The sequence below is a fragment of the Aotus nancymaae genome, unplaced genomic scaffold (genome assembly GCF_030222135.1).
Source record: "Aotus nancymaae isolate 86718 unplaced genomic scaffold, 86718_ANA_hifiasm-v0.15.2.pri h1tg000007l, whole genome shotgun sequence".
Classification (NCBI taxonomy): Eukaryota; Metazoa; Chordata; class Mammalia; order Primates; family Aotidae; genus Aotus; species Aotus nancymaae.
The window spans coordinates 8,696,515-8,721,789 of NW_026988418.1; the positions used below are offsets into that span (position 1 = coordinate 8,696,515).

General features: G+C 40.2%; 1 protein-coding gene across 1 annotated transcript in view; it reads right to left on the reverse strand.

Annotated features, from left to right (window-relative positions):
- Nucleotides 1-21,493, reverse strand: part of ZSWIM5 (zinc finger SWIM-type containing 5) — a 176,673-nt gene extending 155,180 nt beyond the window's left edge. Inside the window, exon 1 of the mRNA XM_012434494.3 lies at nt 20,899-21,493. Coding sequence (XP_012289917.2) covers nt 20,899-21,493 — 595 coding nt within the window. The remainder of the gene's footprint in view (nt 1-20,898) is intronic.
- Between the last annotated feature and the right edge of the window lie 3,782 nt (nt 21,494-25,275).

Here is a 25,275-nt window from a genome sequence, read left to right on the forward strand (position 1 = left end):
TATTGAATATGTGTTGTTTTAAACTACTAAGTTTGTGGTAATTTGTTATAGTAGCAGTTTCTTTATAGAACACTAATAGAGATGACAAAACTTCCAAATTGATCTACAGATTCGATACAATCACTTTCAAAATCCTAACTAGATTACTTTTTTGCAAAAAATAGATCAACTGATCCTAAAATTCATAGGGAAACTCAAGAGAATGAGAATAGCCAAAACAATCTTGAAAAAGAATAAAGTTGGAGGACTCACATTTTGCAATTTCAAAACTTACTAGAGCAAGAGTAATGAAGACAATGTGGAGCTAACATAAGGATAGGCACAGAGATCAATGGAATAGAATTGAGAATCCTGAAATAAACTCATTTATGGTTAACTGGCTTTCAACAGCAAGTCAAGATCATTCAATGGAGAAAGACTAGTCATTTCACCAAATAACGCTGGAACAAATGGATATCCACATGCAAAAAAAAGAAAAGAAAAAAAGTTGAAGCCCTTTCTGACATCACAAAAGTCAACTCAGAATGAAACATAAACCAAAATGTAAGAGCTAAAACTAGAAAACACTTAGAAGAAAACATAGTGCAAATCTTCTTGATCTTGGGTTAGGCAATGGTTTCTCAGCTACATCATCAAACAAAAGAAACAAAAAAGCAACAAAAAAAAGATAAATTGTACTTCATCAAAATTTAAAACTTTTGTGCTTCAAAGGACACTATCAAGAAGTTAAGATGGCCAGGCATGGTGGCTCATTCCTGTAATCCCAGCACTTTGGGAGGCTGAGGTGGGTGGATCACAAGGTCAGGCTTCAAGACCAGCCTGGCCAACATGGTGAAACCCCATCTCTCCTAAAAATACAAAAATTAGCCGGACATGGTGGTGAGTGCCTGTAATCCCAGCTACTCGGGAGGCTGAGGCAGGGGACTCAATTGAATCGCAGAGGCAGAGGTTGTAGTGAGCTGAGATCGTGACACTGCATTCCAGCCTGAGAGACAGAGCAAGACTTCACCTCAAAAAAAAAAAGTTAAGACAGACACCTCACAAAATGAGAAAATATATTTCCAAATCATGTATCTGATAAGGAACTAGTATGAATAAGTAACTCTTACAACTTAACAACAAAAAGACAACCCAATTTAAAAATGGGCAAAGGATCTGAACAAATATTTTTTCCAAAGAAGTCATATAAATGACCAATAGACACATGAAAAGATGCTCAACATCATTAATTATCAGGGAAATGCAAATCCAAACTAACCACAATGAGATACCACTTCTGGGCCGCCACCAGGATGGCAATAATAAAAAAGATAGATAATAACAAGTATTGGCAAAGATGTGGATAAATTGGAACACTCATACATTGATAGCAGAATTATAAAATGATGCACTTTGGAAAACAGTTTGGCAATTCCTCAAAATGTTATACATGGTTACTGTAAGATCTAACAATTCTACTCCTAGATGTATAATAAAAACGTATCCATACAAAAGCTTGAACGCAAATGTTCACAGCAGCATTATTCACAATAACCAAAAGGAAAACAACCCAAACATGCAACAACCAATTAACAGATAAACAAAATGTGGTATATCCATACAATGTAATATTATTCACCTTTAAAAAGGAATAATGTACAGATACATGCTACATATGGATGAACCTTGAAAACATACTAAATGAAAGAAGCCAGTCACAAAAGACTATATATTCTTATTCAAATTATATAAAATGGCTAGAATAGGCAAATCCCTAGAGACAGAAAGTAGACTGGCAGCTGCTTAGGACCATATGGGATTGGATTGGTAAGTGATAGCTAAAGGATACAGGGTTGCTTTGAGGTGAGGAAAATCTTCTAAAATTGACTGTGGTGAAGGCAGCCCTGTGAATATAGTAAAAGCCACTGAATTGTACACTTTAAATAGATGAGTTGTATAGTACATGAAGTATATCTCGCTAAAGATATTAGGGTGAAAAAGCATGCTATAAGTCTCCCTCATTCCAGACTACAAAGTCTTCAGGGACACTGCTGGAGACTGGTCTTCAAGGCCTCATTAGGCAGCCCAGACATCAAAACAGAGGGAAGAGAGCCTCCTTAATAAAAACAAAACAAACAAACAAAAACCCTAGCAAGGCTAACCTGTCTTGATGGTCTGCTAGACGGCATATTTATCACATGGATATATAATTGAGGAAAGTTAAAATCCAACTCCTTCTCAATGATCAATTCTAATCTCCAAGTGAATAGATAAAAGGGAGTACACACTGCAAAACCACTCACTACTAAATAAAGTTCTAAATAAAACTACACTAAAACACTGTATAACATTTTGGTTGAGTGACTTCTTTTGTAGCTAACTACTTTGATGCTGTATTAGTAATATTTGCAAGGGGCAGGGCACAGTGGCTCAAGCCTGGTAATCCTAGAACTTTGGGAGGCTGAGGCAGGCAGATCACTCGAGGTCAGGAGTTTGAGACCACCCTGGCCAACCTGGCGAAACTCATCTCTACTAATAATACAAAAATTGGCCAGGGATGGTGGTGCTTACCTACAATCCAGATACTTGGGAGGCTGAGGCAGAAGAATCACTTCCACCCAGGAGGTGGAGTCTGCAGTGAGTTGAGATCATGCCACTGCACTCCAGCCTGGTTGACAGAAAGAGACTCTGTCTCAAAGAAAATAATAATAATAATATTTGCAGGCTGGGCACGGTGGCTCATGCCTATAATCCCAGCACTTTGGGAGGCCGAGGCGGGTAGATCGCGAGGTCAAGAGATCGAGACCATCCTGGTCAACAAGGTGAAACCCCGTCTCTACAAAAAATAGAAAAATTAGCTGGGCATGGTGGCGCGCGTCTGTAGTCCCAGCTACTCAGGAGGCTGAGGCAGGAGAATTGCTTGAACCTAGGAGGCGGAGGTTGTGGTAAGCCGAGATCGCACCATCGCACTCCAGCCTGGGTAACAAGAGCGAAACTCCGTCTCAAAAAAAAAAATAATAATAATAATATTTGCAGCCGGGTACAGTAGCTCATGTCTGTAATCCCAGCAAGCACTTCGGGAGGCTGAGGTGGGCGGATCACAGGTCAAGAGATCAAGACCATCCTGGCCAACTTGGTGAAATCCCATCTCTACTAAAATTACAAATATCAGCTAGGCATGGTGGCACATGCCTGTAGTCCCAGCTACTCAGGAGGCTGAGGCAGGAGAAACACTTGAATCTGGGTGGCGGAGGTTACAGTGAGCCGAGATCACGCCACTACACTGCAACCAGGCAACAGAGTGAGACTCCATCTCAAAAAAAAATAATATTTGCAAGACAACATATACAGTAATCATCTGAAAACTTTTCCAATTAATACTTTAATAATATATCAAAGAACCATTAATGAAGCATATTCAACAATGCTATATTTGATCTTTAAAATCTACATAATAGGCTGAGCATGGTGGCTCACACCTGCAATCCCAGCACTTTGGGAGGCCAAGGTGGGTGGATTGTTTGAGCCCAGGAGTTTGGGACCAGCTGGGGCAACATGGCACAAAACCTCATCTCTACAAAAAATTCAAAATATTAGCCAGGCATGGTGGTGTGCACCTGCAGTCCCAGCTACTAGGGAGGCTGAGGTGAGAGAATTACCTGAGTGTACAAGGTAGGGGCCGCAGTAAGCTGTGATCGTGCCACTGCACTCCAGCCTGGGTGACAGAGCTGAACTTTGTCTCAAAAAACAAAAGCAACCTACATAACTACCTGATTTAAATGTCACATAATGTGCGACCTCAGAAACAGATGGTGTTTATGAAATAAAGCAGATTTACCAACACAAAGAAAAGTAACATCAGGGAGTAGAGGACATTTAGCATAGAATTTACCACTGGGGCATCTCTTGATCCTTCTCTGCCCAATGTTGACAGTAAATGAACAAATGCAGTGGGCAAGGCCTGAGAAAGGTCATAGTAACTAGGCTCAGGCTTTTCAGTAAAACAGTTGCTGGGTACAATGCCTTACACCTGTAATCCCAGCACCTTGGTAGGCTGAAGCAGGCAGACTGTTTGAGCTCAGGAGTTCGAGACCAGCCTAGGAAACATGGCAAAACTCTGTCTCCACAAAAACATATAAAAATTAGCCAAATTAGCCAGGCATGGTGGTGCATGCCTATAGTCCCGGTTACTCGGGAGGCTGAAGTAGGAGGATCACCCGGGCCAGGAAGATGGAGGTTGCAGTGAGCTGAGATTATACCACTGTACTTCAGCCTGGGTGACAGGGCCAGACACTGTCTCAAAAAAAACAAAAACAAAAACAAGTCACTACCCATTCCCAGGTAAACCACTTAGACCAGCAGAGATTCTGGCTAAGAATCTATAATGGAGATTAGAGGAGGGGGACAAGATCAGCTGTGTTCTGGAGACCACTTTCACTAACAGAGGTTGTAATTTGCCTCCTCATTTTACTCTTGTAAGTATCCCCAGAAAAAGAGACCAACAATCCCAGAGGAGCTGTTCCCTTATAGGGTGAATTTATGCAATGAATTCAAGAGTCAGAGGAAATGCATTGCTCAGATCCTTCCTTCAGGATCAAGTCATTTATTCCTCTAACTGCCAGGAGAGTTGGCTGCTGAGAGGTTACAGCTATGTCCTCCTCCACAAGCCGCCCTCAACCAAAGTATCACAGGTTGAGTTCTCTGAAAGGAGACACCAAGATACAATGTGAAATGCAAGACACTTACTAGGGATCAACATCTGAGGGGAAAAAAGGCAGCAGAAGCAAGACTGGGAAGAGGAAGAAATCAAACTGCAATGCAGGCCTGACAAAAGCTCAGCCAACCAGGTATGGCTCTCTGGAGCAGATACTGCCTGTCGAAGAATTTCGGGTTTGGCTGAGATAGCTGGACCTTTACACTCCTGCCTTGCTCAGTCATTTGCAAGCTGCCCCTAGAAAACTGTGACCTCAATGAAGCAGATCTCTGCTACTAAGACAGACCCTGAATCAGCTGACAGTTGGAAGCTGTCTGATGAAAACAATTCCTGCAGCTGGGCAGCAAGTAGTTCCCTGAAGAGCAACAGTGTAGTTCACCTTCATCTCGAACACATAAAGAAAAATGCCCCACCCAAAGTTATTTCCTCTTCTCCCTCAGGTCAGCCCATATCTATTTCCAGATAACTCTCAAGTGCCCTCCCAGCTGCAGAGCTCCCCATAGGATTGACTGAAGTCTCCATTGGGACTGCATCAGATCAACTTCTCTGCCCTCCTAATCATGTTTTCCTCACTCCTTTATAAGCGACCTGAAAGTACATAGGAAATTAAGTCTCAGAGAGGCTAAGTAACTTGTCCAAGGTTACACAGCTAGCAAGTGGCAAAGCTGGGGTTTGAGCCCAGGTCTCCAAACACAGCACTTAGGCATTTAGACTCATTCTCTATGAAACAGAATGTTTGAAGGTTTACCTTTCTTTTTTTTAATTGGAATATTCACTTTTCTAATGATAGCTTTATTATAAAATTCATACACAGTAGAACTCACCCTTGAGAAGTACACAACTTTGAAAAGTACACAATTCAGTGTTATTTAGTATATTCAAAGATTTGTGCAACCATGGCCATCATCTAATTTTGGAACATTTTCATCATCCCAAAAGGAAATCCCATGCTCATTAGTAATTACTCCCCTTACTTGCAGGCCCTAGAAACCACTAACCTATATTCTGTCTCTAGGATTTGCCTATTCTGGACATTTTGTATAAATGAAATAATATATGTGGCTTTTAACTTTTTATTGTGGTAAATATATACAAGATTTATCATTTTTAAGGGCACAGTTCAGTGGTATTAAGTACATTCACATTGTTGTGCAACCATCACTCCTATCTCCAGAATTTTTCATCCGCCCATACTAAAACTCTAGATCCACTGAACAATAACTCTTCATTTCTCTCTCCCCTCAGCCCCTGACCTCTATTCTACTTCTATCTCTACAAATTTGCCTATCTAAATACTGCAGATAAGTGGAATCATATAATGTTTGTCCTTTGGTTTCTGGTTTATACACTTAGCATAATCTTTACCATACATCCATGTTGTAGCATGTATCAGAATTTCATTCCTTTTTAGGGCTAAATAACATTTCCTGTAGACAGACAGACAGACAGACCACCTTATGTTTATCCATTCATCTGTTGATGGACACTTGGGTTGTTTCCATCTTCGGCCTATTGTGAATAATGCTGCTGTAAAACATGGTTGCATAAATATCTATCCAATTCCCTGCTTTCAATTATTTTGGTTATATACCCAGAGGCAGAATTTCTGGATCATATAGCAATTCTATGCTTAATTTTTTGAGGAACTGCCATACTGTTTTCTACAGAAGCAACACCATTTTATATTTCCAAATAGTTCCAATTTCTCCACATCCTTGCCAACATGTGTTACTTTCTGGCTTTTTAAAATATAATATCCATCCTAATGGGAGTGAAGTAGTATTTCATTGTGGTTTTGATTTTCATTACTATAATAATTAGTGCTGTTGAGCATATTTTCTTGTGCTTATTGGTCATCTGTACATTGTCTTTGGAGAAATGTTTATTCAAGTCCTTGCCTTTTTTTTTGAGACTGCATTTTGCTCTTGTCCAGGCTGGAGTGCAATGGTGCAATCGCAGCTCACTGCAACCTCCGCCTCACAGGTTCAAGCGATTCTCCTGCCTCAGCCTCCCAGGTAGCTGGGACTACTGGTGTGTGCCACCACGCCCGGCTAATTTTTTGTATTTTTAGTAGAGACGAGGTTTCACCGTGTTAGCCAGGATGGTCTCTATCTTCTGACCTCGTGATTCACCCACCTTGGCCTCCCAAAGTGCTGGGAATTACAGGCGTGAGCCACCTAGCCCGGCCTTTTTTTTTTTTTTTTTTTTGAGATGAAGTCTTGCTCTTTTGCCAGGCTGGAGTGCAGTGGTACAATCTCAGCTCACTGCAACCTCCACCTCCCGAGTTCAGGCAATTCTCCTGTCTCAGCCTCCCGAGTAACTGGGACTACAGGCACGTGCCACCACGCCCAGTTAATTTTTGTATTTTTAGTAGAGACAGGGTTTCACCATGTTTGCCAGGATGGTCTCGATCTCTTGACCTCGTGATCCACCCGCCTCTGCCTCCCAAAGTGTTGGGACTACAGGTGTGAGCCACCACGCCCAGCCTTGCCATTTTTTAATTAAGTTGTTTCTTATAGTTGAGTTGCAATTCTTTAATATATTCTGGATATTAATCACCTTATCAGCCAGTTTGGTTTTGCGTGGTTAGTAAGATATCCATTTAGAAACATCTGGCAGGCAAATAAATATGCTGATCTTTGGATTATTTGGAAGTGCTTCAGAGTTTCAAAGGGAAGAATTAGCTGGCCATGCTGATGAAGTTCTGGGCTCCATCCCAATCCCCAACACAGCTCAGATTTTATCTGATGCAAAAACTGGAATTCCAATTTAAGATTTCATTTGAAAATGAGAGTACGGCCAGTCGTGGTGGCTCAGGCCTGTAATCCCAGCACTTTGGGAGGCCGAGGCAGGTGGATCACAAGATCAGGAATTCAAGACCAGCCTGGCCAACATGGTGAAACCCCGGCCTCTACTGAAAATAAAGAATTAGCCAGGCGCCTGTAATCCCAGCTACCTGGGAGGTTGAGGCAGAGTTTCGCTCTTATTACCCAGGCTGGAGTGCAATGGTGCAATCTCAGCCCACCGCAACCTCCGCCTCCTGCGTTCAAGCAATTCTCCTGCCTCAGCCTCCCGAGTAGCTGGGACTACAGGCGTATGCCACCATGACCAGCTAATTTTTTTGTATTTTTAGTAGAGATGAGGTTTCACCATGTTGACCAGGATGGTCTCGATCTTTTGACCTCGTGATCCATCCACCTCAGCCTCCCAAAGTGCTGGTATTATAGGCGTGAGCCATCGGGCCTGGCCATACAGTTTCTTTAAACAAATTGTAAACCACTACATTACATCATGCTATCTTATGTTCAGAAAACTGTAGTTGAAACTGTATAAATAAATTAGATTCAAAATTAAAAGACTTGATATAAGAAGGCACACCCTACTTTTGAGGAGTAAGAGAATAAAAAAGAAATAGGAAGAAAGCCAGAATGGTGAAATAAAACAAAGATCTAGGAAGAAGCCTGAGAAATGTACAGTAGACTACAGAAAACTCTAGACAGAGGTCATGAAGAATAAAGACTGAAAAAAAGATACTGTGTTCGGCAATTATGAGGTCACCAGTGACCTTTAAGAGATCAATTTTAATTTAGTGACTAAAAGCATAAGGCAGACTATAAAATTTTTAGAAGGTAGAGTGAAGGTTGAGGGAGGGAAGATAACAAATACAGAATACTCTCAATTTTAGTAAAAGCTATAATAATAGTGAATATTTACATAGTACTTAATATGCGTTCGGCCTCATTCTAAGTGCTTTACATATTATCTAATTTAATCCTCAAAACAACCTATGAAGTAGGTACCATTATTTTGCCCATTTACAGTTGAAAAAAACTGAGATTTTTGAAGGAGCCAGAATTGCGTATTTTTGATAGTATGCATACACACACATATATGGTAGATATATACAAATACATACGATGGTAAAGAGTACAATAATATAATAGTGAGTGAGACAAAAGAGTTTTTCACAATAGGGAGCCATAATGCATAATGTGGAAAAGGATTTTTTTTTTTTTTTTTGAGACAGAGTCTTGATCTATCGCCAGGCTGGAGTGCAGTGGCATGATCCCAACTCACTGTAACTTCTGTTTTCTGGTTTCAAGCAATTCTCCTGCTTCAGTCTCCCAAGTAGCTAGGACAACAGGCACACACCACCACACCCGGCTAATTTTTTGTACTTTTAGTAGAGATGGGGTTTCACCATGTTGGCCAGGATGGTCTCGATCTCTTGACCTCGTGATCCGCCCGCCTCGACCTCCCAAAGTGCTGGGATTACAGGCGTGAGCCACTGCGCCTGGCCAAAATTTTATATTACTAATAACATCAATGTATGTTGGTGATGTTGGCCAGTCACGTCAGTTAGCAGGTATTGATAGATTTAAACAGAATAAGAACAGGTTGGCTTTTCCAGAATCTATCAGTGCTACAGGCCTCCTTTCAATAAAACCATGAATGAATGAATAGGGAGAAAAATGTAATTATCTCCAAGGCTTTCAAAGACACAGTACATTTTCCTGTTGCTCACAGACCAAAAGATAATGGAGGGACAAAAAGCTATTTTGCTGATTAGTTCCATTGTATATTTATACCTAAAAGAAGCAATAATTTTTTTTAAACAAAAAAGGAAAGGATTATTTGACTGTAACAAAAAGCTATTCTAAAGCCAGGAATCTGTAAAGTTTACTTTGAGAAAAAAGGATTGGTATTTGGTAACATCTTGTCATCTTCTTTCCTACTAATATTACCCCTTTGGATCAACTATGCACTAAAGTATTACAGGGCATACAAAATGTTAATACAGAAAGAATTTCATGAAAGGTTAATCTAACTTGTAGGCAGTAAAGTGTTTTCAATCTGTATTGCAATATTAGACATAATTCTAAAATTTCTTATAATTGGAATTATATTAAAATAGAGCAATCAATGTCCAGTAGTCCCCACTTCCCAAGTTAATCACTTCCTACTCTCTGCCCCCATAGAAACTTCCTCTATTATTGCAATACATTGTGGTAAATGCCATTTTATCTATTCAGTCCCTTAACTGATTTAATAGAAAATTTTTAAATGCCATGTTTACATTCTATACTAAACTGTGTGCTTCTTAAATATAGAAATTATATTCTGTTTTGCATAGAACATATAATTAAGAGTTTGGGTTTTTGTTTTTTTTGAGACAGGGTCTTCCTCTGTTGCCCAGGCTGGAGTGCAATGGCCTGTGATCACAGCTCACTGCAGCCCAACCTCCCAGGCTCAAGCACTCCTCCCACCTCAGCTCCCCAAGTAGCTGGGGACTATAGGTGTGTTTCAACATGCCTGGTTAATTTTTTTTTTTTTTTTTTTAGTACAGACAGGGTCTCCCTATATTGCCCAGGCTGCTCTTGAACTCCTGGGCTCAAGTTATCGTCCCACCTCAGCCTCCCAAAGTGTGGGATTACAAGCATGAGCCACTGTGCCCGGCTTAAAAAAAATAGGTTTTATAAATAAATAAATGAGTGAACAAACACAAATAAAATTATAGCTTGGCATTACATTAAATACAAATGTCTTTTCATGATAGTAACAAAGACAGTTTATATACTTTGGAATAAGATCTCTCCAAAACACAGAGAGAAACATTCTTTGAGCAGTTAAGAGAATGATTTTCCTTCACATCCATTAATAAAGATAGGTGAAACAATAGATAGAAAAGAAAGTTGACATGGTCCATAGCATTTGTGGAATAAAAATTACACAATGTTTTGACTGCCAACAACGGGTTTAGAAACAATGATAACACTAATAAAGGAGTTCATTTTTCTTTTTTCTTTTTTTTAGGCAGGGTCTCGCTCTGTCACCCAGGCTGGAAAGCAGTGACACCATCATGGCTCACTGAAGCCTCAACTTCCTGGGCTCAAGCAATCCTCCTACCTCACCTCTCAAGTACCTGAGACTACAGGTAAGCACCACTATGCCCAGCTAATTTTTTTTTTAAGATGAGGTCTCACTCTATTGCCCAGGCTGATCTCAAACCCCTGGGCTTCTAAAGTGCTAGGATTTCAGGTGTGAGCCACCATGCCTGGCCAGGTGATCATTTTTCTACAACAGCATTTCTCAACTTTGGCTGCACATAAAATTACTTGGGAGCTTTCTAAAAATTCTGAAATTTGGTCCTAATTCTCAGCAGATACTTACATGATCAATTTGGGGTGAATCTGTCAGGTACTGTCATTTTTTAAAAATCTCCCCAGGTGATTTTAATGTGAAACCAAGATTGGAGTCCATAATTCTTTTAAGATGAAATTTTTGAGGTACAATTTACATTCTGTAAAATTTACCAATTTAAGCATACAATAAGTTTTGACAAATGAATATAGTTATGTAACCACTACAATCATTAACATTTCCATCACCCAAAAGTTTTCTCACACCTATGAACCTGAGCCAATCCCTTAAGATGAATCCTGGGTGGCTAACTGGGCCTACATTTAAAATAGAGCCAAACAGCCATTTACTGACCAGAAGTTACACACTTACTCTGAGTTCCTGGAAAACCCATACCTCTGCTTAACTTCAGGACTTTCATAGCTGACTATTCCTATTCACAATACCCAAAACAACCAATAGGCTGTGGCTTACATCAACCAATCGGAACTCAGCTGTGTTGACCAATCAGAACTAAGAAAGTTTGAATCCTTCATTTGCATACATGGACCTGATTGGGAACCTGGGCAAGAACTTTCAGTATAAAAGTCAAAAACCTTATTCTCTGGAATGCACCTTTGTTTTACACCAAAAGCTGCATCTCCCTGGTTTGCAAACTGTTCAGTGGAATAAATTCTCTTTCTTTCAAATTCCATTTCAGGAAGCTTTTATTCACAAACTCCATTCCCTTCTCCCCTTACAACCACTGATCTACTTTGTCATTATATCTTGGCTTTCTTGAATTTCATATACATGAAATTGTACTGTATATAGTCTTTTGGGTATGGTTTCTTTTATTTAGCGTAATGCTTTTGGGATTCATCCATGTTGCTAGCCTATTAGTAGTTTGTTCTTTTTTATTGCTGAACAGTATTTCATCCGTATGGATATACAACAATTTCTTTATCCATTCACCCATTTGGTAAGCATTTGGGTCTTTTCTAGTTTGAGGCTATTATGAATAAAGCTGCAATAAATATTGAAGTACAAACCTTTATATGAACATATGAGGGTCTTCAAAAAGTGGAAGATGAATATTATTAAAAAACTACGCATGGATTTCACTTTTTTTTTTTGCACTAAAATAAACATACTAACTTGCTATAACATATCTGGATAGGATCCAGTTTAAGGCACTAAAAAGGATAAGACATTAGTTTGAAAAGAGCCCCTATTAGAGCAACATGAATTCTGCTAAAATTGAAGCAAGAACAAACACCAAATTTATGGTGAAGCTTGGGAGGAAGAATGGTGAAAGCAATAATGCTTTATAAAATGTATGTGGGGACAATGCCCCAAAGAAATCAGCAGTTTACAAGTGGTAACTCATTTTAAGAAGGATAATGGGCTGGGCATGGTGGCTCACGCCTGTAATCCCTGCAATTTGGGAGGCTGAGGCAAGCAGATCATGAGGTCAGGAGTTCGAGACCACCCTGGCCAACATGGTGAAACTCCATCTTTACTAAAAATACAAAAAATAGCTGGGCATGGTGGCAGGTGCCTGTAATCCCACCTACTTGGGAGACTGAGGCAGAAGAATCATTTGAACCCAGGAGGTGGAGGCTGCAGTGAGCCGAGATCATGCCATTGTACTTTAGCCTGGGTGTCAGTGCGAAAATATGACTCAAAAAAAAAAAAGAAGAAGGATGAGACAATGCTGAAGATGAAGCCTGCAGCAGCAGACCATCCACATCAATTTGTGAAGAGAAAAAAATCATCTTGTTTGTGCTCTAATTGAAGAGAATGGACAATTAACAGCAGAAACGATAGACAGTATCATAGACATCTCAATCTGTACAGCTTACACAATTTTGCTGAGAAATTAAAGTTGAACAAATTTTCTACTTGACAGGTGCCAGAACCACTACACCCAGTTCAGCTACAGATAAGAGCACAGCTTTCAATGGAAGTTTTAAACTAGTAGTATCAAGATCCTGAGGCATTTCATTGAAGAACTGTAACAGGAGATGAAACATGATTTTACCAGTATGATCCTGAAGACAAAGCACAATCAAAGCAATGGCTACCAAGAGGTGGGAGTGGTCCAGCCAAAGCAAGAGCAGACTGATCAAGAGCAAACGTCATGGCAACAGTTTTTTAGGATATTCAAGTCATTTTGTTTGTTGATTTTCTGAAGGGACAAAGAATGATAACATTTGATTTACTATGTGAGTGTTTTCAGAAAGTTAGTCAAAGCATTAGCAGAAAAATGCCCAAGAAAACTTCACCAGAGTTTTTATCCACCACAACAATGTTCCTGCTTATTCCTCTCACCAAACAAGGGGAATTCTATGAGAGTTTTGATGAGAAATCACTAGGCATCCACCTTACAGTACTGATTTGGCTCCTTCTTCTTTTTGTTCCCTAATTTAAAAAAAAATCTTCAAAAGGCACCAATTTTTCTTCAGTCAATAATATAAAAGACTCCACTTGGCTGGGTGTGGTGGCTCATGCCTGTAATCCCAGCACTTTTGGAGGCTGAGGTGGGCAGATCATGAGGTCAGGAGTTCAAGACCAGCCTGGCCAACATAGTGAAACCCTATCTCTACTAAAAATACAAAAAATTAGCTAGGCATGGTGGTAGGCACCTGTAATCCCAGCTACTTAGGAGGCTGAGGCAGGAGAATTGCTTGAACCTGGGAGGTGGAGGTTGCAGTAAGCCAAGATCTCGCCATTGCACTCCAGCCCAGGAGACAGTGCGAGACTCCGTCTCAAAGAAAAAAAAAGACTCCACTGACATGGTTGAATCCCTAGGACCTTCATTTCTTTAGGGATGAGCTAAGTAGCTTACATCATTGCTTACAAAAGTTCTTGAACTTGATAAAGTTTATATTGAGAAATAAAGTTTATATTTTTAATTTTTATCCTTTAATTCCATTTTTCCATGAGCTTTTGAAGTCCCCTTATATGTTTTAATTTCTCTCAGGTAAATATCTAAGAGTAGGATTGCTGAATCTTTTGGTTAAGTATATGATTAGCTGTATATGACACTGTTTTCCAATATAGCTGCACCATTTTGTATTCATAACATACATTACATGCCAGCAATGTATGAGAGTTCCAGTTACTCCATATACTTGCCAGCACTTGGTACAGTCAGTCTTTTTTTTTTCTTTAAGCATTTTAGTGTGTGTAATGTAGGTTATTTCCTTGAATTTTAACTTGTATTTCTCTAAGGACTAAATTATAAAAAGTAAATAAACAACTGTTAAGGCAAGAAAACCAGCAGGCAGAAAGGCACCTCAGCTTTTGATTCAATAGTCTATTTTTTAAGAAGGTAACTATGTTATACTGTCCCAAATACCACATTCATCACTCCATTATAAAGAACAGGCAAAAGACCAAAAAACATGTACGCAAGGAACATGTTTTCAGGAACATGTTTTCAAAAACAGGTTTCAGAAACTCTGAGAGTCAAATATTCACTCAGTTTATAACTTCCTCCCTTCATAAAGATGGCAATGTAATGTAGTCCTTAGACGTTTAGGCTATGTTGCCCAACCCAACTTTGTACTCTAAGATAGGAAAATGCAAAGTATTATAGAAAGACTTCTACCGAAAACAGGTAAACAATTATTTACTGAGCCTTACACATAACAAGTGACTAAATGTTAATTCAATGAATGAATCAAGAACAAGTTAATAATAAGCTTCAAGGGTAGTTTTTATCTATGTAATGCTTTAAAACTCAGAAGCATCCAGAAATTGAGCCACAAAATACCAGTACATCTTTTAGGCTTCAGTCACATATAAATTAAGAGAGATGTCATACTACACAAATATTAAAAATTATATGACAATTTACTCATTCATTCAATAAACATTTACTAAGCACCAACTTAGTACAAACCACATTATACATCCTAAGGGGGAGAACAATTACACTGAAAACCAAAAATTAAAGTTGACTATATATGATAACAAAAACTATCACAGAGTAATTTAACATATAATCATATAATACTAAAGTTAATATTTAAATAAGTATGATTTTCTTAGTCTACTAGCTCCATGATAGGCTCAAAGTATCCAAGAAGCATGCTGCCCATATCAGGAAAAAATGAGCCTATAAATAAACTACAAGGTAAAAAATTCACATAAAAGTTATCTGGAATAAATTATTGTCTATTTCTAATATCAAGCACTAATTCTAAACCATAGTAATTTAAGGCTTGGAAACAGACATTAAAATTCATATGCTTTCAAGGTTATCCATTGCTAAAGTTGAGTTATAAATAGTGTGTATAAAAAAACCCACAGTAATCTGTTCATTCATATATGTATACCCTGAGTACTATATCACACAGTCATCATTTTTTATCAAGAATGATTACAATTTTAACCTTTAAATAACCACTTATTTGTCAAAAACATTCCACATGTATTAAGATTGAATAATCAATCATGGAAATTGAATCAAACAAGTCTAAATAATGCTTATCTAATAAAATTAATATGGTGACTTCCTAAAGTAAGCCATATTTAATGTAATAAAGTTTAAAATTCACATGAAACTCAGTTATGTGACAAGAAACAAGTATAAGAAGCTGTTACGGACTGAATTATGTCACCCCCTCAAAAAATACGTTCAAGTCCTAACCCCCAATACCTCAGAACACAACCTCAGTCCCTCATGATGTGACCCTGGAAATAGGGTTGTTGCATATGTGATTAGTTGAGATAAGGTCATACTGGACTAGGGTGAGCCCCTAATCCAATATGACTGGTGTCCTTATAAGAAGGCCACGTGAAAACAGACACACACAGGGAGATTGCCACATGACCACAAAGGCAGAGATTGGAATTTTGCAGCTACAAGGCAAAGAATTCCAAAGACAGACAACATACCACCAGAAGCTAGCAAGGCAACAGGGAATTCCCCTGTAGGTTGCAGAAGGAGAATAGCACTGTCAACACCTTGATTTTGGATTTCTAGCCTCCAGAACTCTGAGACAATATATTTCTGCGGTTTTAAGCCAATCCAGTTTGTGATACTTTATTATAGCAGCCATAGAAAACTAATACAGCATTTTTTTATGAATATATACGTTTTTCTTGTACATTATATTAATGCATTGATTTTTAAAAATTTTATTTTCTACTGTATCATACAGTAAACTTGACTTTTTTGGTATACAGTTCTATACATTTTAACAAGTGTATATATTCATATAACCCTCACCATAATAGATCACTGACAGTTGATGTCTTGTTTTTTAATTGCCATTATTGAAGCAAGAGAAATAAAATTGTTTCATAGAGGCATAAATTTCTTGCCTTTTCAATAATATAGTTTTTATATTCCTAAAATAAAGATAACCTCTAAAACAAAATCCACTATCTTTAGTTTATCTATTACCTTTAAAATCCAAAACTCTATCCTTGAGAAAGTCACCTTTAAAAAAATTCATTTAAAGCTTTCATTTGAAGAAATTGATAAATCACCATTCCTCACACAAAACAGATGGTCAACACAGAAGATACACACACCTAAGCTGTAACACTCATACTACTTAATGCTATCAGTTATTATATGCACAAATCTGGAGTTTTCCCCATATATTCTAATAGCACTCATACTCAAAATTCAGGTCTCTCTCTCTCAGTTTTACAACACTGAGAAGTCCACTCTAAACATTGAGCCATTCAACAAGCATTTATTGAACATTAAAATGTGTACATATGTGATGTGTTAGGGTGGAGGGAGAAAACTCATTGCTCAAAAAAAAAAGGCAAAGTAATTTAAAACGTGATAAATTTCTATGCTAAAAAGTACACCCACTTAAAGTAATGCAGCTGCCTTCTGCGATGGACTATCTTAAATATCAATAAAGTCATTTTTCTCCTCATGAAATTTTATTATGATTTTATTCATCCTAACTCACATATGATGCTATAGTTTTTTCAGTGTAGATACCTTTTGTTCCCCAAACAATATAGATTAAAACAAATTACATATAAAAATCAACAACTATAATACTTGTTATTGATAAGTTTCACAAAAGTTATACTACAGAAAAATTTCACAGACCTGTTTGATGATATACAAGTGCACATAATTTTTAAACTTACTACTTGACCTTTAAGTTATAGATGATAGCTTCCTGAAATGGGCCACTTTTTCTTTTTTTCTTTTTTTTTTTTGAGATGGAATTTTGCTCTTGTTGCCCATGCTGGAGTGCAATGGCGTGATCTTGGCTCACAGCAACCTCCACCTCCCGGGTTCAAGCGATTCCCCTGCCTCAGCCTCCTGAGTAGCTGGGATTAGAGGCATGTGCCACCACGCCTGGCTAATTTTTTATTTTTTTAGTAAAGATGGGGTTTTTCCATGTTGGTCAGGTTGGTCTTGAACTCCCGACCTCAGGTGATCCACCCACGTCAGCCTCCCAAAGTGCTGGGATTACAGACATGAGCCACTGCACCCAGCCTATTGGGCTACTTTTTATGTTTCCGTTATTGACTTTGCAATTGTACCTCTTCCATATAAGCTAATATTTAGCATTCTAGCTCTAGTCTTAAAGACTGCAGGAACAAATCATGTACTTATTTTAAAATGTGAAGATTAAAACTATAGGGTTTTGTTGAAGTTGCCTGTCAAAATCTACTTAAAATTTCTGGATAAATATGTATATAACTAAGATGTACCAGGTACAGAAGGCCCCTGCATGTCTTTACCCAATTTTTAAAACTCTAAATATCCAAGTTAATATAATATTTCTGTGTTTAAGTTAGAAAAATTCTTAATGCTTTTTTTCCTTCTATCAATTCAGATTTTCCTGAGAAAAAGCAAAGCTTCTGGCCGGGCGTGGTGGCTCACACCTGTAATCCCAGCACTTTGGGAGGCCAAGGTGGGTGAATCACAAAGTCAAGAGTTCGAGACCAGCCTGACCAACATGGTGAAACCCTATCTCTACTAAAAACATAAAAATTAGTTGGGCGTGGTGGCACACACCTGTAATCCCAGCTACTCAGGAGGCTGAGACAGGAGAATCACTTGAAACTGGGAGGCAGAGGTTGCAGTGAGCCAAGATCGCACTACTGCACTCCAGCCTGAGTGACAAAGCGAGACACCATCTCAAAAAAATAAAAAATAAAAAATAAAAGCAAAGCTTCTTTAAGTTTTAACAAACACAAAAAAATTAATTTAAAATATAGTGGATAGCAAAAGGGTCAAATCTTAAAAACTGTTAGTAAATTATAGTTGTCTTATTCTTATGCCATCTGCAGACTCCTGAATAAGTATTTTCCCAAGGTTCATACTACTGCTATATCCACAGGCTTCTAAAACAGGTTAAAAAATGCAGATGCTGAAAACATATGAACTCTATTACCTTTACAATACTGAGATCAGACTGTAAGTCTATTGACATAGCTTCAAACTTAAAGACATCCGTGAAGAGACTAATTTGCAATTTTCCCTTTTAAAAGGAAAATTACTTCTGATGCAGTACTGATATAAAATAAATGTATCCTTTGAGCATAGCAAAGAAAATATTTTGAGCATAGCTGGAAAAGTTTTAGTTTTGATTTAAAATCCGAAGTATCCAATTTTTAACCAGAGTTCATGACTTCCCCTTACCAGATTTTGTGTGGAAAGTAATTAGAAATTATATAATTTAATCTACCTACTCTTTCTACAAGTTTTTGTTTGTTTTTATTTGCCTTGAAAACTTTTTTGTTTGTGCTTTCTTTTTTCATTTAAATTCCCTTATGACTCTTTTTCTTAAAAGAATGTTGTCACAGAAATACCCAAACTTTCTGTTCTTCCTAAAGCATTGGCCTTCAGTAACCTCCCAAATCTGAGGTTCTATGGTTTAGAAACAGTAAGGAAATATGTAGAATTCTTAATTAGCATCACTTAGTAATTAATTGAGTTTGAAGTAAGGTTATAAACTGAAGAACACGATTACTAACTTGCTATATGCAAATCTCTTCCTTACTCATCTCTTGGCAATACTCTCTATATTAAATCATTTAACTTTAAGTTTACGAATGGGGGATGAGTCTCTAGTTTTACATATTAAAAGTGGTTCATACCAAAATACAGAACTCAAAAGTATGCAGAACAGACTACCCTACTCTTCTATACTTATTCACCTAAATTAAAGTCAGAAAAATAAAAATTACACAGTTCGTGGGTCTCAAGTAGCATCACCTTAAAGTGATAAATTCATTCACCTGTCTTCTTCTTTGAAATCCAAAGTCAATCAGAAAATGTTTTTATGTGTCTTTCCTCAAGGTCCCTGAAACTATCATATGATAGCCCATAATCCCAGAACCACATTAACTGTCATATTATAAAGGGGAAATATCTGATTTAAACATGATCCAGACTACCCAAAATATCCAATTTCATTTGAAACGTGACACTTTAGTCACTTTAAAATAGACACCTCTTTAAAACTCTTCCTCTCTCTCATTTGCTCCCTAAAGTTTGAAAATTCTTCCAAATCCATCTTACTATAAAGTGACCACTTAAATTGACCCTTTTCAATTTAAAATATTTTAAACAAGAATCTTAAAAGTTAAATGATCTAAACTCATAGAAAAATTAAAATTTACAGACTAATGGGAAAATGATTGTATTCATTTTCATGTTTTCAGTATTTCAGCATTAAAGCTGCACACCTTAATTACATGTTTATTCAATTCACTCTTCAAAAATATACACCAGTACACAAAGGACTAACCTCTTTCAAATAAACAAAATTTGCTCAAGCCACTGTCACTATATTCTGGCACAGGATAAATTTACATTTCATATTTGCAAAACAAATTGTGGTATGCTGTTGTTTTGGTTAGAAACACAGGAATCAATTATTCTCAATAACCAGAAGCAGATTACTTTAAATGAAAGAGCATCATTCAAAGAAAAACATTTTTCAAATTTGTTGGTATTACCTGGAGAGCTAGATGTCTGGGGTTTGTGAGTCTCTCTGTGCTTCTTTAATTCTAAAAACAACCTCCCTTCAATTCCTTTCAAAAATCAGTATTTTCTTCAATAAATGAGCATATACTGTACAATAAAATGCATAAAGATATGTACTTCCAGAATGCTATCATAATCCGAATAGAAAAAAAATCGTGTTTTAATTTTCCATACAGCAAGTCAATGTTAATCAATGTCATTTTTTCCTCTTTCTCCTTAACCATTCCACAAATCAGAAGCACTGTATTTATATATTTAATAAGATTAACAAACTGACTAGAAGCTCCGGAGGAGTAAGGGAAGAAGAAATCATTTTTGTAATACATTTTCCCACAACAAAAAGATAGAAGCAAATACGACGACTTGTTAAATGAGAAGCATTTGAAAAACCCAGTGTGACCAGCTTTTGATTTACCTCAGTCTGACAAGGAAGAGAGACCCCACCCCCATTCCAGATTGTATGGCTTCTTTTTTTTCCTTGGGTAGGGGTGTGGAGGAGAAGCTGTCACATTTCCATCTTCGGTTATTGTTAGTCCGAAGCCTAGATTCCCAAGCATCACTGGACCAGGGGGAAAATCCCAGAGTAGACCATTAAAACTGTCTGAAACATGCAGTATTTTATTGGGGCTTTTTTCCGAGGGTTAAAGTTAATTACATTGAGACTCAATCGGCTAGGGCTATAGGTTGCCTCTGACAGTCTGCCCCTCAAACGCTCCCTCTAAAACGCTTGTTCCAGATTTACTAACAATCCGCTCCTCTCCAAACTTAAATTAGGAAAACGCATTTGTGAAATTATTACGTCCAAAGAGGCATCTCTCCCCATTCTCTTTTTGCCTTTGGTGTGGGGAGTAGAAAGAGTGAAGTAGAGAGATTTGCTCTTCAAACAAAAAGAAATGGGGATAGAGGGTCAGTGGAAGAAAGAGCAGCGGTGGACCTGAGTTAAAGGTTGAAAAAAGTTTTCGTGACTTGTTTGTCCTTGGGCAGGGGTACAACAGTTGGGCAGAAGACCGGGGTCTCGGCCCCAGGGCTCGGGCAGGGAAGAGGCACCTGCGGAAGAGGAGGCTGAGGACCCGAACGCTGCCAGGCGAGCACCTACCGACTTGCAGCACGTTCTCCACGGAGCCGCTGTCCAGCAGACGGATGCCCCGGCGGAACGGGAGCCCCTCGCCACCGCAGCCGGTCGCGCCGGCTCCTGCGCCTAGCCCGGGGGTTGCCCCAGCCGCGACAGTCCCGGGGGCGGAGCCGGCCGGAGCGGCGGCCCCGGGGGGTGGTGGCGGCACCTCCTCGGCCGGCGGAGCCCCCAAGGCGCCACCAGCCGCGCTCGCGCCGGGGCCGCCCCGATACTGGAAGCTGGAGTACATGCAGATCTCCCGCTCATTCCGCGGGAAAGACCAGTAGACGATGCGGCGCTGCACGGGCTCCGGGATCCGCTCGAAGCGCTCCTCCACCCGTTCGTACGCCCACTTTTCCGCCACCGTCTTGGCGGCGCAGTCCAGTAAGGACTCCGGCTGCAGGTGGGGGCGGGCCCCGAGGGCCAGGCAGCTGCTGCCGACGCCCCCCGCCCCTCCGCCGGCTGCCCCGGGCGAACCGAGAGGGTGGTGAGCTTGCGGGCTGGGCCACGAACACAGCCGCTTGGCCGGAGAGACCGGCGACAGCGAGAGCAGCTCCTCACGCTCACCTCCGTCCGCCATTGCTGGGGACTAACTGACTGACTGAAGCGGCGGCGGCGGCGGCTCGGGCTGCAGCGGAGTCCCCGACCACGGCCACGCGCCCCGCGCAAGCGCCCAGCGGCGGCGCCGAGGGGGGCGGGGCGAGAGACCCCGTGAGCCAGCCGGCCCGAGTGGGGAGCCGGGGCCGGGCCCGGGCGCGCGCCGTAAGGGCCGACGCGGGCTGCCTGAGGACTAGCGTGAGGCGGCGCGCGCGATCCGGGCCGCCGCGGACGCGAAGACAGGCGGGAGCGAGCAAGGGCCCGCGGCGCGCTCCAGACGCAGACAGCCCAGAACGCCAGCCGACGGCTCGCTTGGAGCTGGCGGTCGCGGAGGGGAGAGGAGCGCCGGGCACTCTCGCACGTCCGCCCGCGGACCTCCAGCCCACCTGCCGCCGGCCAGACAGAAATGGACTGTGTCACCGAATGAAAGGGCGGGGCCATAAGCCTTCCGAGGAGCCGCCTCCGTTAAGTTATAGGCTCGCGGAGCACAAGGAGAAAAAAAACTCACACTCCAGCTCCCGCGGTAGTGATGTGACAGGAGGCTGTCACAGCCGAGTGGAAGATCTGACAGAAAGACGCTGGGAAGAAGACACTAGGGGAAAAAATCAGAAAGCTCAAGTGATGAAAACTCACCTCACGCCACAACAATGTAGGATAAAGCCGGCGGTTACCTCACCCCACCCCAGAGTGGGTACAAAGTCGCACCACCCCTTGACTGGACAACGGGGCGCCAGGATCTTAACGCCTCGGCGGCTGCACCTTGATGGAGTCTTTTGGAGGGTTTAGCACCTTACATCCTAGGATACAAAACACTTTTTGTGTGTTTTTTGGTAGAATTCTTTGATCCCTTACCTCCAATCTGAATTAGGTCTTTCGTGTTTTCCTCACTTGGCTCAATCTTACACACCTTTACATAGTTATATATTTATATGTTTGTTTAATGTCTGACTGTCAACTCCATGAGAGCGAGAATCATGTCTATTTCCTTCACCATAATTTATCATCTGCGCGGCACATAGAGGGTGCTCAAGAATGGCAACTTCATCACTAACTCCTCCATCAACAACACGCAGTTGTAAGTGACTGTCTCTTGCTCGGTCAAGAAAGCCCAGATTATTTCAAAATTTGCTGACAAACTAATCTCTACAACTTTAAAGTGTTCCAAGAACTGTATTAAAAGAGTTTCTATAGTTGAGTTCGCCCTTCAAAATGAGCAAATTTTAGAGTGTAGGATAGAGTAAGAAGAGAGTAAATGATTGGAGACAGGCTGGAGCCACAGTTTGGTTTTGCTGTATTCTCAGAATTAAAGAGCACAGGTTATAGAGTCAGAATTGTGGGTGAATCACACCTGCTGTGTGTGATGCTATTCATGACTCAGTTAAATCATTTGTAAAAGGGAGCTAGTAATAATGCTGCTACACATAAATGTTGTAAGAATTAGAAATAATTAATTTAAAAGGTTTCTTAGAGACAGGATCTCACTCTGATGTCCAGCCTGGAGTGCAATGGGGTGACCCTAGCTCACTGCAGCTTCAAACTCTTGGGCTCAAACTATCCTCCCACCTCAGCCTCCTGAATAACTAGGACTACAGATGCACAGCAGCACCACACCCAACTAATTCTTTACATTTTTTAGAGGGGAGGTCTCCCTATGTTGCCCAGGCTGGCTGAGATCAGAAGTAATTCAGATTTCGTGCTTGTTCAGTGTAGTAGGTACTCAGTAAGTCTCTGTTTAGGCCAGATGCAGTGGTGCATGCCTGTAATCCCAAGGCCTTGGGAGGCCAAAGTGGAAGGATCCCTTGAGGCCAGGAGTTCTAGACCACCCTAGGCAACAGAGCATACTGGAGACCCCATCTCTACACAAGTTATAAAAAATAGCAGGAATTGGTGGCCTACACCCTGTAGTCCTAGCTACTCTGAAGGCTAATGTAAGAAGATTGCTTGAGCCCAGGAGTTCAAGGTTACAGTGAGCTATGATCATGCCACTGTACTGTAGGCTGGGCTAAAGAGCAAGACTCTCTCTCGAAAAAAAAAAAAAAAAAAATCTGTTTATATTGGTAAATGGATTTATATCTGTAAATATCTATAAATAGATAACATAAATAACATAATCCCTACTCCACCTTGAATCTGTTACACATTTACAGGCTTCCATAACACATATTCTTTTCCTTTCTATAATTTATCAGAGTTTTTTGGGAGAATGACTATTCCTTTAATGCCGAAATGCCTACACATAGAAGGTGTTCAGAAAATATTTGCACTTTGAATCAATGAATATGTTACTCTGATTTAATCAGTTTTTTGTGGTTTTTTTTGTTGTTTTTTTTGTTTTTTTTTTTTGAGATACAGTCTTGCTCTGTCACCCAGGTGGGAGTGCAGTGGCACAATTTCGGCTCACTGCAACTTCTGCCTCCTGGGTTCAAGAGATTCTCTTGCCTCAACCTCCCAAGTAGCTGGGACTACAGGCGCATATACCACCATGTCCGGCTAATTTTTGTATTTTTTTTTAGGAGAGATGGGGTTTTACTATGTTGACCAGGCTGATCTGGAACTCCTGGCTTCAAGTGATCCGCCCACCACAGCCTCCCAAAGTAAAGTGTTGGGATTACAAGTGTGAGCCAAGGCACCTGGCCTATATTTATGTGTTTGTTTGTCTTGTCTGTTTCCCAAAATAGACTATAAGCTCCACGTTAGGTGGGCATGGTGGCTCACACCTGTAGTTTCAGCACGTTGGGAGGCTGAGGTGGGTGGATCACTTGAGGCCAGGAGTTTGAGACAAACCTGGGTGGATCACTTGAGGCCAGGAGTTCGAGACAAACCTGGTCAACATGGTGAAACTCTATCTCTACTAAAAATACAAAAATTAGCCAGGCATGGTGGCTGGCACCTGTAATCCCAGCTACTCAGGAGGCTGAGGCAGGAGAATCGCTTGAACCTGGGAGGCTGAGGTTACACTGAGTCGAGATCGTGCCACTACCAGCCTGGGAGACAGAGCAAAACTGCATCTCAAAAAAAATAATAAATAAATAAATAAGAAAATGAGCACATAAGTATATAAATACAGATGATAATAACATGGCAAATAAGACATTTGAGAATATGCAATATGTGGTTGGGAATCACAAGAATGCCTGATTAATTGGACCATAAGTTTGTAGTGAGAAATAGTGGGAAAAGACTACAAGAGAGACAGGCGATATTGTGAAAAGCGCTAACTTGAGGAGTCTGCATTTTCTTAGGTTGGTAGGGGGAAGCTGATAAAGGTATTTTCAGCAGGAGAGTTGTATGATAAAAGGCAGTGTTTTAGGAATATTAATCAGACAGAAATAATGGAGGATGAATCAGGAGAAAGATAAAGTTTGGAGGCAAAGGATGAGTTTGGAAATAAACCAACGGTGTGTGAAGGAGGTAATAAAGGCTTGTAGAAGGCTTTGGATGAAAAGATATCTAGACATTGGGCAAAAACGGGCTGAAATCTGGCCTGCACTACATTTGCCCATCTCTGCACCAACCGGGTTGCACCTGGGTGCCTCTTTCTCATTCTCACCAAGTGACCATATGGGCTAGCAATAGCTCTGGGCCTGTTTTACCTCTTTCTGTTTGATCTCTCTTCTCTGATGAGAGAATTGCCATATTTCAAGGAGACTGTGGGAGTCTAAAGATACTTCTTTTGCGGTGTTGCAGTGTCCAGGGTGAAAACACAAATACCAAAATCAATGACCAGGAAGAATACATCACATCTTAAGACAACTCTTTTGATGT